Source organism: Peromyscus leucopus, chromosome 15 (assembly GCF_004664715.2).
Source record: "Peromyscus leucopus breed LL Stock chromosome 15, UCI_PerLeu_2.1, whole genome shotgun sequence".
Classification (NCBI taxonomy): domain Eukaryota; kingdom Metazoa; phylum Chordata; class Mammalia; order Rodentia; family Cricetidae; genus Peromyscus; species Peromyscus leucopus.
This window is the reverse complement of record NC_051076.1, coordinates 17,519,573-17,534,887: the sequence shown is the minus strand read 5'-3', so window position 1 is coordinate 17,534,887 and position 15,315 is coordinate 17,519,573. Positions and strand designations below refer to the sequence as shown.

At 39.5% G+C, this 15,315-nt stretch overlaps 1 protein-coding gene across 1 annotated transcript in view; it reads right to left on the bottom strand.

Moving 5' to 3' along the window:
* Wdr26 (WD repeat domain 26) overlaps positions 1-15,315 on the bottom strand; it is a 42,670-nt gene that overhangs the window by 12,890 nt on the left and 14,465 nt on the right. Inside the window, 3 exon segments of the mRNA XM_028861094.2 lie at positions 1,144-1,263; positions 3,993-4,133; positions 11,972-12,110. Coding sequence (XP_028716927.1) covers positions 1,144-1,263; positions 3,993-4,133; positions 11,972-12,110 — 400 coding nt within the window.

The following is a 15,315-nucleotide window of genomic DNA, read 5'->3' as shown; positions in this document are numbered from 1 at the left end:
TGACAGCAGTGAGAAGTGGTTGTGAACCACCCAACTTGGGGCCTTGTAAGAGCACAGTATGCTCAACTGCTGCGCCATCCCTTCAGCCCCAGCATTTCTTACTTTCAGTTCTCAAACATTTCCACTCTGTCCATTCATGAAATTCAGTATTCTTGTGGGTTTGCTATCTTTTCACACAGGATCTCCTATACCCCAAGCTGACCATGTAGCCAAGGAGGACCTTGAACTTAGGATCCTATAGTTAGTTCCTAAACTCCCAAGTGCTAGAATTACAGTGTGTGCCATCAGGCCTTATTCACGCTGAGCTACATCCTCAGCTCTACAACACTGCTTCTGGAGACAGGGGTCTCAATCTATAGTCTAGGCTGTATCTAACTCACTACAGTCCAGGCTACTTTTTAACTCTTGGCAAGTTTTCCATCTCAATCTCCCAAGTGCATGGAGTATATGCATGGGCCACCATGCCTGGCTAGCACTATTTTTCTTAAAAAGGCCTAAACCCACTCAAAAGAAAACGCTGACATTTTCAGTCCTATAAATTAGTACCTTTGTTTTTGAGACAGGGTCTATGTTTTCCTGGCTGGCCTAGAACTCAGAGATCCACCTGCCTCTGCCTCCTAGATGCTGGGATAATAGCCACCATGCCCAGCTAATTTTATACTTTTCAGGAATGCCTAAAGTGGTTTTTAAAAATACAAAAGAAGGGGTTGGAGAGATAGCTCAGAGGTTAAGAGTATTGACTGCTCTTCCAGAGGTCCTGAGTTCAATTCCCAGGAACCACATGGTAGCTTACCAATGATCTATAATGAGACCTGGTGCCCTCTTCTGGCCTGCAGGCATACATGCAGGCAGAATACTGTATACATAGAAATAAATAAATATTTAAAAAAAAATACAAAAGAAGTAACAAAAAAATTATATTAAATACTCATTTAAGAGGATGGTAAATAGTTTTTCATATATTATGTGTCAAGTTGATTTGAGATGGGTAGCCCCGGCTGGCCTGTAGAACTTACAAAGATCTGCCTGCCTCTACTGGTCAAGTGCTGTGATTTAAAGTGTGTCCCATCATGCCTAGCAACTGTAAATTCTAAAACGAATTAAACAACTTAATTTCCTTTCCAATAGGCACTCAGTACTTACACACTGATAGAACTGCCCACGCTGACCTCCAGTCACGAAGCGTTTCCCATCTGGATTCCAGGCTACACTGGTCAAACTGTCTTCATGAGACTGGCTCATTTTTGTTCTTAGTTCTCCCGTCTATAAGGAAATAAAACTGTGGATAAGACGTTGGAGATTCCTAAGGGTCTATGTAAAGACAGACAGACTGGAAAGGGAGGGAGAAGAGGAGGAGGAGGAAGGTAGAAGGCAGCCAGAAGAATGGAACGTGCCTGGGGTACCTTACTGGTGCACCACTGCTAATCAGAGAAACGGTGATTTCAACTGGCCTCACCAGAACCAAGACTACAGCACTCAAAGAAAAATTGAAAGTTCACATATAATAAGCTTTAATATATTTTAATAAATTTCTCATCTTAAAAAAATTAAAATGTAATTTTTCACCATCAAGACAATGAAAAGCCCAAAGCTACAAACTTAAATCCTTCTGAGCCTCCATCTCAGTCCAAAATTTTTTTTTATCAATTTTATCCTAAAACTAGTTAATGCAATTAGCAATTCCTTAAGAACATGATTAGTAGCTAGTAAAACTATGTCCTTAAAACCCGCTAAGGGCAATTTTAATTACACTAAATATCATATTCAAATGTTCATAATATAGCAGGGAGGATGGAAAAAAGACTACTTTTTCTAATACATAACTATTTCAATTAAAAGCCGAACAAAGAATCTCTGTAATATTTAGCATAACGTTCTACAGTGCTTCCAACTAATCAAGCTTGTTTAGTGCTTAAGGCTCAGACATCCTCTTTTTACATGTTCTAGGTTATTCACCTTACGAGACATTACATACACCATTTAATCTAGTCTTGTTCAATTTTGTTCAGGAATTAGGAACAGGATCTGAGAGGTAATAGCTGCCCTTGGTATAAAGACATGTGGGCATAATGTGGGCATAATTTTCCTGTGAGAAATGGGTACTTAAGCCGGGCGGTGGTGGCGCACGCCTTTAATCCCAGCACTCGGGAGGCAGAGGCAGGCGGATCTCTATGAGTTCAAGGCCAGCCTGGGCTACCAAGTGAGTCCCAGGAAAGGCGCAAAGCTACACAGAGAAACCCTGTCTCGAAAAATCCAAAAAAAAAAAAAAAAAAAAAAAAAAAAAGAAAGAAAGAAAAAAAAAAGAAATGGGTACTTAAAAGTAAGAATAAAAGAGTATGATTAGGAACCTGGGGCCAAGTAATAAAGGCACAAGAGGCACAAAAAAGAAAACTAGATGTCTCCCTTACATGAGAGGAACAAACAAAAACCCAATTCAACATCTAAATCTGTGGTAATATTTGAACAAATAAAATTTGCCAGACGACAGAATAAGCCACTAGATTAAACATAGAGGCCAGGCAGTGGTGGCACACACCTTTAATCCTAGCACCTGGCAGGTAGAAGCAGAGATCCTTCTGGATTTCTGTGAGTTCAAGGCCACACTGGGCTACATGAGAAATAGTCTACAAGAGAAACAGAGCCAGGCAGTGGTGGCACACACCTTTAATTCCAGTACTTGGGATCACACACCTTTAATCCCAGCACTAGGAAGGTTGAGACAGGAAGTGATTGGCTGAGCAGAGAAAGGAATAAAAGGCAGGAGGAGACAGGAACAAGATGTTTCAGGCTGAGGAGATGGTGAGGTAAGAGGTGATGTGATGGCTGTGGCTTGCTCTGCTTTTCTGACCTTTCAGCTTTCACCCTGATACCTGGCTGTGGATTTTTATTATAAGACCAATTAGGATTTGTGCAACATAAATCCTTCCCCAAACTCTTCACTATTCTCAGCTATTTAATTACTACTTTGGTTACTAGACCTGAACAGCTAAGATTAAATGCAAACACAAAAAGCCACCAAATCTCGGGTGTTTACTTTAACAAAGACATTAACACAAAAGTTCTGAGGCAGCAATGTTTTCCTTCTGTTCTGCACACAACAGTGAGTATACAAGGTCATTAGATTAGAAGCCTGGCTCTGCCTCCCGAGTGCTGGGATTAAAGGCGTGCGCCACCGCCACCTGGTGCAATATTATTTTTACTCTTCTATTAACAGTTACTGGATTCAAAGTCCCATCCTATGAAGGTTTACTTTTATACTCAAACCATAGATTATCATTCCTTTACTGAGAGTCTAAATTTTAAATATGGGAATTCAAAAACCTGTAAAATGGAGTGAACCTAATACCAAGTTTGTCTAAGAGGATCATAAAGCTTAAGTTTTCAGTTAGAAACAGTAATATAAATAAAAGTATGTTCTGAGAGCACTCTTTAATTGCACTAACCTAGCTCAGACTACTAAATGCAAGTTAAGAAATAGTATATTTGCCATCATGATGTGAAATTTTATTTAACACTGATATTTTACCACTTGAAAGGTTAAGCTTCACGCACAATGATAAAAACACAACTGAAAATTTTTTCAGGCTAAACAGTATAAATTCCATTGAACAAGGCAAAACATACTGACCATCTTTTTAATAAACTTTACTATCCAGGATAAATTAAATTTATAAATTTTAACATCTGGGTTCTAAACATTTGAAGCAAGCACTCACTTAGGTTAAATGGTTCTGTTGTATAAACTAAAAATAACATTGTTCTCTCTCTTTTTTTTTCCCCCTTTCTGAATAAGAGTCTCTCTGTGTAGCCCTGGCTGATCTGGAATTTGCTCTGTAGACCAGGCTGGCCTCGATCTCAGAGATCCACCTGCCTCTGCCTCCCAAGTGCTGAGATTAATGGGGTGTGCCACCACCGACTGCCTAAGAATAAAGTTTTAACAAGTGTGTGTGTTAAGATTATGCTGGACTTAAGCCAGGACAGAACGCGCTCACTTGTACATTCCAAAGCCAAAGCTCAGAGCAGTCATCTGGGCCACAAGCAACAAGATAGTTGTCATCTGGACTCCATGCAATGTAAGAAACACCATACGCATGTCCTTCTAAGGTTTTAAGCAGCTTGAGCAGGTGTGTATCCTAAAAGACAAAACAGACAGCTTGGTTAACTTCCATTCCTAAAAGCTACCGTTTTCTAGCACAAGAACTTAAATATAAAGATGTACATTGATGGTCTCATTTATTCTGTGAAGTTTCTGTGACAATCCAGCTTAATGAAGCTCAGGCAGTTTGCTTCATAGAGATTTGCCACACTTACTAATTTTTAAAATTAAAAATGAACTTTTAAGATTCATGCTATACCTACTATACACAGGTTATTATACACTAGATAGAAACATGAAACTGTCACAGGACTTGCTCTTAGGAAACTTGAAAGGAACTGAAAGTAGATGTGCACACCAAAAGTTACCTCTTTTTATTTTAAAGATTTGAATAACTTCACTGACACATAACAGCACAAAATAAATCCTCTTAGGGTATACAGTTCAACAGTTTAAGTATATTCACAGACTTGTAAAACAACCTGTGAGATGTTATAAAATTGTGAAAGGTTATAAAATTATCTAATTTTGTAATTTTTTTATCAATCCTCCGAAGAAATTCTGCATCTATTAGTAATGATGTCTCTCCCGAAGTTTCCAGAAACCACTACTTTGTTTTTATTGATTTGTATATTCTGCATATTTCACATAAATGCAACTGAACATGATACAGTCTCTTGTAGTTGACTTATTTCATTCATTCCAATGTCTCTATGCTTCATTCATGCCATAGAGTATCTAATTTTACTGAGTAATATTCTACTTTACAAACATTTTGTCTACTTGGTTTCTACTTTTTTGAATATTAAGAATACCAAATGACTAAGAACATGTATGTGCTTTTCTGCAGACATGTTTTTTTCTCTTCAAAATATATACACAGAAGAATTCCTGGGTCATTTGCTGTCTAATATTTTAAAAAACGGCCCAGCTTTTCCAAGTGACTGCACCATATTATATTTCCACTAACAAACCAACATCAATACTACTTATGAATATTCATTGAATCCTCATTAAGTCTTTTATTGTTAATAATGTTATATCAACACAGTATCATTAATATACTCCCATCCAGGGAAGCAAACGCAGTTTTAGGAAGATTAAAACTCTGTCTCTAACAGCGGGAAGGATTTTCAAGTGGGCTTCCTGACTTGAAGCCTATGCTCTGAAGGACGAACTCTCCAGTGCAAAGTCTAACTGACAGGACTCAAGAGCTGCCTGCCATGTTCACTTCCCAGTAACGATCCGATTCCATCCAGAGGGGAAGGCATGCCAGTCTAGGGAGCAGCTAATATGTAGAAACAATAATGTTGAAGATGAATCAGAAGGAAAAGACTCAAGAAACATGGAACAAGCTAACCTCGCAGTTAAAAAGCCCACCTGTCAGAACCAAAGAGAGGAGATGAAGACACTTTAGAGATGAAAAGGCAAGAAGGAAGTTAAAACTCCAGCTAGCCTAGGTCCAATCCCCAGCACTTAGGGGTGAGGTAGAGGGCAAACTCCAGAGTTCTGACTTAAGGGAAAAGGAGTAGAGAAAATTAAAAAAAAAAAAAAAAAAAAAAAAATCTAGTAATATGTTTTAGATATTGGACTGGAGATTTACTGAACCTAACTAAAAAAAAAAATATTTTTATTTATGTGTTTGTATGTGAGAGGCGGGGGAGTTTGGGGTGTGTGCCTATAGAGGCCAGAAGAGGGTGGATCCCCTGGAACTGAATTACATGCAGCTTGGAGTTGCCTGAATGGCCTGATACTAGTGCTGGGAACAGAACTGGTGCCCTCCAAGAACAGGAAGTGCTCTTAATCACTGAGCTATCTCTCCAGGCCCTTGAGACTAACTTAAAGCTCAGGAGGGAGAGAGTCCACTAGTTATGACTTATAAGCAACTATAAACAGGTCTCAAACTAGTCTGATAAAATTGAAGCCTCCTGGCTGCAGAAACCTAACTGTGGACTGTTTCCTACACTATTTATTCATAGGACTAAACTCATCTTTCACAACAGTACAGTCCAATCTATGATCTTGAGAAAAATGAAACAATTAACAATGTAACTGTTGATTCCTCTTTGAGGAGCTAAGAGGCATCGAGCACCTGTATCAGATCAATAAAAGGTCAAAGTGGCTAGCATAATTTTAAGTCTTTTTTGACTAGACAAAACGGTACTCCAGATGAACGCAAAGATTTTCTTCTAAATTGACAATAAATTCCTTTAGAAATGCTTATCCAGAAAACTGAATGTTTCATTCCAGCATGTTTGAATATGCCTGCTCTTTCAGTACTTGGGAGGTTAGACGTAGAAGACTGTAAGTTTGAGGCCAGGCTGGGCTACACAACGAGATCCTGTCTCAAAAAACTCCAGGAGGGAGGAAGGAAGGAAGAGAGGGGGAAGAGAGAGACAAAAGAGGGAAAAAAAGAAAAGAAACCAATTGTTTTATATACCGTAATAAAAAATAACTCCATAAATCATAAAAATACTGCTCTTCCACAGGACCACATTTGATTCCCAGTACCAACGTGGCAGTTCACAACCATCTAACTCCAGTACCATGGGATCCAACAAACACCTTCTTCTAGCCTCCACAGGTACCAGGTGCACAGACATACACATGCTGGCAAAACACTCATAAACATTAACAACAAAAGCAAAACCTTAAATTCTTTTTTTCTAGACATTAATCCCAGCATTATAGAAGCAGAGCAGAAGGATCATGAATTCTAAGGCAACCTGAAATCTAGTTTCAACAAAACAAATAACAAATTAAAGGTATAAAAAAAACACATATGCAAGAAAGAGCATAATCAGTGGGGTATGGTGGTGCATTAATCCCAGTGCTCGGGAGGCAGAAGCAGGCAGATCTCTGTGAGTTCGAGGCCAGCCTGGGCTACAGAGTGAACTCCAGGACAGCTAAGGTTGTTAGAGAAACCTTGTATCAAAAAAACAAAAAACATGCGGGGGCAGGGGCGCACACCTGTAATCCCAGCACTCGAGAGGCAGAGGCAGGCGGATCTCTGTGAGTTCGAGGCCAGCCTGGTTTATAGAGCTAGTCCAGGACAGGCTCCAAAACTACACAGAGAAACTCTGTCTTGAAACACCCCCTCCCCCAAAAAAAACCAACCAACCAACCAACCAAAACAAAAAAAGAAAATAGACAAGAGCAGTCAACTTTTCTAAATGGTATTTGACATAACGAAACTACCACCATGCCAAGAGTTCACCAGGCTCAGGGGATTCTCTGTAGTACAGCCATTAGAAAATCATCCTTCACATTTCAGACTGGAATCTAAATATTAATCCTGCATTCCTAAGTGAATATGGCCAAGAAAAAAATCCTTTACAATGAACACCAATTACATTCTGCACACCTAATTTTCAAGAAAATGCATCCTGGGAAACACTGGCATGTGGGGTCCAACCCCACAGCAAGACACAAACTCCTGCTTTGCTTCATTGGTTCCCTACTGGTCTTCCACTCCTCTCCCAAATGAACCGAGGCCATTCCTAATCAGTTTCGCCTAAACAGTTCTTTCAGCTTTCACCTAAAATCTTTTCTTACTTTCCTTAGCTTACAGAATCATCAGGGTTTTTTATATGCTTAGTTGCTTGGATTAAAAAAAAATTAACACACAATTGGCATTTTATACTGGCTAAATAAAGTGGGTATCTCCCACACAGCTGCTAGTAAAAGCAACGTGACAAACCCCTTAGAACTCAAAGGCCATGTTCATCCCAAACGCTTGAGTGTCATTTGTGACTCCTTGCCATCACTAAAAGTAAACCTGTTTGTGTTTGAATGAAGCAGTCAAGACATACTCCTTTTCTACCAGAATGTCCCTTTCTTACCTCCATGTATGCTACATCATAAAGCTCTAATACAATACTCCCACTTGCAAGGTTCTTTGATGTCCTCATAATACTTATTCAATATAAACATAATCATGTTATTTAATTGCATTGTATTGTCCTTTCTAACCTATACTATCCTTTGATGGGAGTTTTTACTCTGACATCTACAAGAAAAGGTCTATGGAACACAAAAGATTAAAGGTACACTTCTAATAAACCACTGTCTGAAATTCAGTATTTCCTTCCATCTTTTATTTTTTGTTTTCTTGAGACAAGGTTTCTCTGTGTAGCCTTGGCTGACCTCAAACTCAGAGAGATCCGCCTGCCTCTGCCTCCCGAGTGCTGGGATTAAAGGTGTGCACTAACACCTGGATTCCTTCCATCCTGAATGTAGGCAAGAAATAAAATAGCACTTAGTTTATTAGCATACTGTGGCAACGAATTATTATAAAACTATCTCTTACATTCTAAAGGACTAGAATTCTACTGGCCCTCACAGCCAAGTTAATAATACACCTTAAGGTCACTTATGACTTAAGATTGCTATTCTACTGTGTACTCAGCCTGTTTGTTTAACCTACTTTTAAGAGAACAATGTAACCAGGCATAGTGCATAAGCCTTTTAATCCCAGCACTCCTGAGGCACAGGCAGGTGGATCTGAGTGTGATGCCAGCCAGGGCTACACAGAGAGACCTGTCTCAAAAGACAGCAATGTAAACAACCAAACTTACCTGCCTTGGATTTCCCATGGAGTCAACCTTCACAATCTAAGCTAGTGTTTTAAGTTATGTACTCTTCCATTCCCAGACCCAAAGTAAGGCATGCATGTATGCTATGACAATCATTTGCTGAAAATAGGATCCAAATGGCCTCATAAAATAAATATCTACCATAAATGTTGATTACAACATACAGATATGATTACTTGATAGCCTTTGTTTGTTAGCTAAGTCAGTTGGAGCCAGTGGCTTCATTCCTTGTGTAAAACTGTTGATGCCTCTGTTAGGGACACATTCACAAAGCGGCATTAAAGCAAGCAGATTCAGACTCATACAACACAGAGAGAATGACAGAAACACAGGGGAAAGACAAGCAGAGAATTCAAATCTGGGCTCATTGTTGGCTAAATTACTCCAAGGAGATGCGCTTCTTATTTTTTTTTCCTTCATGGATTCTGTGGTGATGGTTTGAAAGGAGAGGTGTGCCCTGTTGGAGGAGGTGTGTCACTAAGGGGCAGGCTTTGAGGTCTCCTGTGCTCACTCAAGTGTGGATACAGAAACCTGCTGCTGCCTGCCCACCAAGACATAGATTAGATGCTATTTTAATTATTAAACAAATTAAATGTTGTTTTCCTTTATAAGAGTTGCTGTGGTCATGGTGTCTCCTCACAGCAATAGAAGTCCTGACTAACACAGATGCCAATGAATTATTTGTGACTTAATCTATCACTAATGCATTTAAACTGATGCAATGTATGTAGAAATATTAGGTAGTACATTAGGTAACAGTAAATTCAGTATTATGTCTTAACAATAGAGAAATTTCAAATACTTTCATTTCATATTGGAAATGCTGCACATCTTACAATATTATTTAAGTTTACTAATTTAGAATGCTGGCAGCCATTATCTGCTACTAAAATTATTTAGGGTTAATAAAGGAGTATCATATATTATGCCTTTTCCTTCTAGGTTGAGAGCCCACATCTCAATATAATTAGGTTCCTTAATTAATGTGTTATTTATAAGTATATCAGATACATGGTATTATATATGTGTATATACATGTACACACACCCACACCCACACCCACACACACACACACAAGGTTATGTGTTTTGGTTTGTGTATTTAGCAGTATTAGTTTAAGAAGACCAGTATGTTTGTCAGACTGCTAACTAGGTATTATGATACAAAAAAGGTAAGAGCTCCCCCCCTTTATTAAAAATTTATTTATTTATTTTTATTTTGTGTGCATTGGTGTTTTGCCTGCATGTGTGTCTACATGACGGTGCTGGATCCTGGAGTTACAGACAGCTGTGAGCTGCCATGTGGGTGCTGACAACTGAACCCCAGTGCTCTTAACTGCTAAGCCACCGCTCCAGCTCCCAAGAGCTTCTTCTTTGGAGTGAGGAATGCTGTGCTTTCCTACCACCAATTACAGCGTATCACAGAAAGGTATTCAAGAAGTACCTGTCTCAAATTTGTACTTTTCCTTCTATGGTGCCTTTAAATTACTTGTTATGTATGTTGTATGGGCATGATACTTGTGTGTGGGCTCACGTGCCCTGGCTCACACGTCAGGATAACCTTGTGGAGTCATTACTTCCCCCTTTATGTAGGACCCCGAGAACAGAATCAGGTCTCCAGGTTGGCCAATCACATGCCTTCTTCACCCCCTGAACCATCACATTGGCTCCTAAGACTAACTTGTTGCTCTACTTTGGGCAGTATATGTATCCAGAGGCCAAAGCCGTATTTTAGCTCTAAACCAAGTTTTACTTACTTTAGATCTTAGGTGAACGGCTCCTAAAACAAGTGTAGTTCCTTAATCTATTTGGAGTCATGCTCTTTTTGACTAGTACAAATGTTCAACTGGTTAAAAGAAATGAACATGCTTAGTTCTACATATATGTAGGTTAGCTAGTGATAAAAACAATTCTGATTAGAGAAGACTTAGCACTTAAAATCCATATGCAATAATTTTCAAATATTATCACTGGGGAAAAACAGGCAGACTGTACATGAGATCCACAAATTATACTTGGCACTGAACACTTCCAGCCCAGTATCAACATCTCAACATTTGAGCACCTCAATCATTCAGAGGATTAAAGAATGCACAAGGACTTAGCATAAATCTCTGGCACAAACACCAAACAACTAGGATAACACTTAGCTACAAACATAAAAAACACAGAGGAAAAATGCATAGAAAAAAGTGATCAGCATAGTCAGATATGATGATACATCTCTATGTGCCCAGGAAGGCTGGCTGACCAGGAGAGATTTGAGTTCCAGACCAGCCAGGGAAATGGAGTAAGAACCTGTCTCAAAAATAAATAAATAAATGAATGAATGAATAAATAAATAAAAATCAAGTGACAGACATGACCAAAAAGGCATTTGCAGAAGACAACTAGTTATACATATATATACTAAGAATAGGTAAGCAGATGGGTAGTGGTGGTGCACGCCTTTAATCCCAGCACCCGGGAGGCAGATCTTGGAGTATAAAATTAGCCTGGTCTACAGAATGAGTTCCAGGACAGGTAGGGCTACACAGAGAAGCCCTGTCCTGAAAAACCAAAAAAGTAACTAGATTCAAAAATAAGAGGACTAGGTTTGACTGCTAGCTCCTATATCATGGCTCAAACCATCTATCACTCTGAATCAGATGCACTCCTCAGTCCTGTGCAGGAGAGGCGCACACAAAATGTGCACACACACACATATGCCGGCAACACACACTGGTGATATTGTGTTCTCCAAATACATCATGTACCCTAATAAACTTATCTGGGGTCAGAGAACAGAGCAGCCACTAGATAGACAGAGGCCAGAAAATGGTGGCACACACGCCTTTAATCCTAGCATTCCAGAGGCAGAGATCCGTTTGGATCTTTGTGAGTTAAAAGCCACAGTGGGAACAGCCAGGCATGGTGACTCACGCCTTTAATCCCAGGAAGTGATGTCAGAAAGATATATATAAGGTGTGAAAACCAGGAACTAGAGCTGGTTAAGTTTTTAGGTTTTGAGCAACAGTTCAGCTGAGATCCGTTTGGATGAGGACTCAGAGGCTTCCAGTCTGAGGAAACAGGATCAGCTGAGGAACTGGCAAGGTGAGGTGGCTGTGGCTTGTTCTGCTTCTCTGACCTTTCAGCATTCAACCCAATACCTGGCTCCAGATTTTTTTAATTAATAAGACCTTTTAAGATTCATGTTACAACACACATTAAGTAAATAAATCTTAAAAAAAAAAAAAAAATAGACCCTTCTGTAATCTAAGGACACAACCAGGAATACTTACGGGATCAACTTGCCATATGATAACTGTGGTGTCCTTTGATCCTGTTGCTAGCTTAGTGCCATCATTAGAGAATTTACAGAACCACACTTCATTACAATGCTCCGTAAGTATCTGCTGAGTGTAACAGGGGAACTGTCTCCTAAAACAAACAAATCCACACATAAGTACTCTTTCAAAGCATTATTAGCAATAAAGGGCATTTAACAACTGGCAGAACTCCTTTTGGAGTTCTCAAGTATAAATATGAATGAATTTACAATTCTCAAGAATCAAATTTATTTTGATATGTTGAAAATTAAAACATTATGACATCATGTACTTTTTGTTCAAGTCAACTTTAGTGAAAATCTGTAATATAAAATCTACTTCAACCTCAAGTTTTCTTCCTTTTTTGCTGCCTTCTGAAGGCTATCTGGTCTGATTAAGGCAATTCATATAAATAATTATTATTCAGGAATTATGTCTACCCACTTTATAAATGAATGGCTGTTCCACAAGGAATAAGAAATAATGCAGTATCTCCAAGCATATAAAGTCAGTTAAGCTATTACTAAAAGCTTTGGTCCGACAAAAACGGGGAGCCAGTGAGATGGCCCAAAGGGTCCAAGTGCTTGCGGATCAGCTGACCATCCATCCCTCCAACAGCGGAGAGCACTGACTTGTCAAGTTGCCTCTGCCTCCACACATGCGTGGTGACCCACATGTGCTGTGACACACAAGCACACACTCCTTAGTAAACGATGAGAACTAGCAAGATGGCGGCTCCCTGGGAACAGTGCCTGCTGTCAAGCTTGACGACCCAAGTTCAATTCCTGGGACAAACATGACGGAAGGGGTAAACCTACCCCTGCAAATAATGTGCTCTGAGTGCTTTGCCTACATACATGTATGTGCACCGTATGTGTGCCTCTGTACCATGTGAAGGCCAAGAGAGGGCATTAGATTCCCTGGATCCAGAGTTACAGACAGCTGTGGGCTGCCACGTTGAGTGTTGGGAACCAAACTCAGGTCCTCTGCAAAAATACCAAGTGCTCTCTTAACCGCTGGGCCATCTCTCAGCCCTCTGCCCTGTTGGAGACTGGTTCTTACTACTGCAGCCCAGGCTGAGTCTTCCAAGTACTGGGTTAATAGGCAGGCAGGCACGATCTTGCCTAATCACACTTTAAAAATTTATCTTCAAAAGACCTCAATAGTCTTCTCTATTTTTTCCCAACCGATAAGTAATAAGAGCCCAGCACACTGGAGTGAGCCCATAGTCTCGGCACCTGTGGAGTTCTCGAAGGAACACCAATTGAGCCCAAGAGCTTGAAACCAGCATGGGCAACAAAGCAAGGCCTCATCCCACCCCCCACAAAAAAGTTTGCACCAGCATGCACAGAGGAAAGGAGTATACTGTCAACTCCTCAGCCTAACAGGCTGCAATTACCTTAGTAGGAATAGTCGGCAGTTTTAAACTTTTAGATGACTTAACTAAGAACTGCTTTAATATTAAACTGTTATTTTACTGTGAACCAAAATAATGCATAACTGTTTTTTTAAGCACTTTCCACTGGATGGTGTTTTACATTCTGTTTTTCTTATGTACATGGGCATTTGGCTTGTAGTTTGTCTGTACACCACTTGTGTTGCAGTGTGTTCACATGGCCACAAGAGGGAGCTGGAGCCCTGGAACTGCAGAGACAGATACCTGTCAGCCGTGGGGGTGCTGGGAACCAAATCTGGGTCCTCCTCCAGAACGACTACTCTTAACTGCTGCCACTGCTCCAGCCTCCAGAACACTGATTCTTGAAACTCATTTGACAAGAGAAATTTAGCAACCTCATTTTAACAAGGCTCAAAAGCCAGTATCTTACCAGATTTTCAGAAAACTGGTAAGTAACTGAACTAAAATTTGAACCAAAAACTGACTGAATTATCTTTCCAAATGTCAACTTTAAATAATATTTTTCAAAGGCTAATAAAATTTCAATGAAAACTTCATATGCCTAAAGCTGATCACAGTAGAAAGATTGATTTAGATTAACAAATAACCTTTAAGTGAGGACTGATTCAAAATTACAGGGCATAAAGCATTTAGTCTATTCACAGCTATCAGTCACTTTAAAACTATCATTTCATCCTTTACTAAGACTAAGGTGGGGCTGGCGAGATGGCTCAGTGCTGGAGAGCACTTGCTGCTCTGCTCTAGAGACGCGTCCTTCAGCAGCTCACCACCGTCTACAACACCAGCTCTAGAAGGACAGTGCCCTCTTCTGGGCTCTGTGGACAACAGGCATGCAGACAGGGCACGAAGGCACAACATTCATACACATAAAATCTAAAAAAAAATTAAAAATGAAGACTACAGTATTAACAGCTTTTTTCAGATACATAGGTGATGGTTGATGTCTTTGTTTTAAAATGATTTTAAAACTTAAGATGGTATTAAAAACCAGTACTGTGTGAAAGAAAACAGTAAATGTAGCATTTAACCAAACTCAATCTTTAAATTGCGTCTACAAATATTTTATAAAAATCCTGTACTAAAAAATTAGTACTTATAAAAGCAGCATATGAAAACATACTTCCATTGGTTATCAGTGTAAAAAAGTCCAGAAAATTCTCTTGAAAAAAAAAATTGTCCTTTACTGGTCACATTTAACAAAAATATGTGCACACTAGCTGATAAGAAATTGTGTACAATCTAATAAAAACTCTTCAGTGTTTATATGGGTTTTTCAAATTCATAACTCAGTTATTCATAATCAGTTCTCCACTTTCCAAAGAGGAAAGAATGGATAGTATGCTTACATTTAATTTCAGAAAATATCTTTCTAGCTCCAATGCTAAAATCTAGTTTCTAGAAGAAACTAAAGCAGATGGTTAAAAATGATAACTTTTTTTTTTTTTAAAGACCTCTAGATAAAACTTAAGGAATTAAATCCAGGCTCTATCTTCCAGTGTGGCAAAGAAGGGACAGTTTCCTGAGTAAATGCCTGGTGTTACTCTCTCAGAATGAACATCGAGGACGGCTCCTGGTTTCCAATAGGAAATGCAGGGGTGGGAGGAGGACTCAGCAGCTTAAGTTCCTGCAAGCAAGCAAGAAGATGCAAAGTTCAGATGCCCGAACCCCATGGAAATGGCAGGTGGACATGGTAACGCGCTGCAATTCCAGCCTCTAAAGGTGGAGACGGGATCCCTGGAGCAAACTGGCTAGAGACTGGCTGGGACTGATGAGCTCCAGGTTCATCTAGAGACCCTGTCTTGAAAGAATAAAGTGGAAGAACAACTAAGGAAGACTTCCAGTATCAACCTTGGGCCTCCACTCAGAAGTACCACAAGTACATGTGAAAACATACACTCAA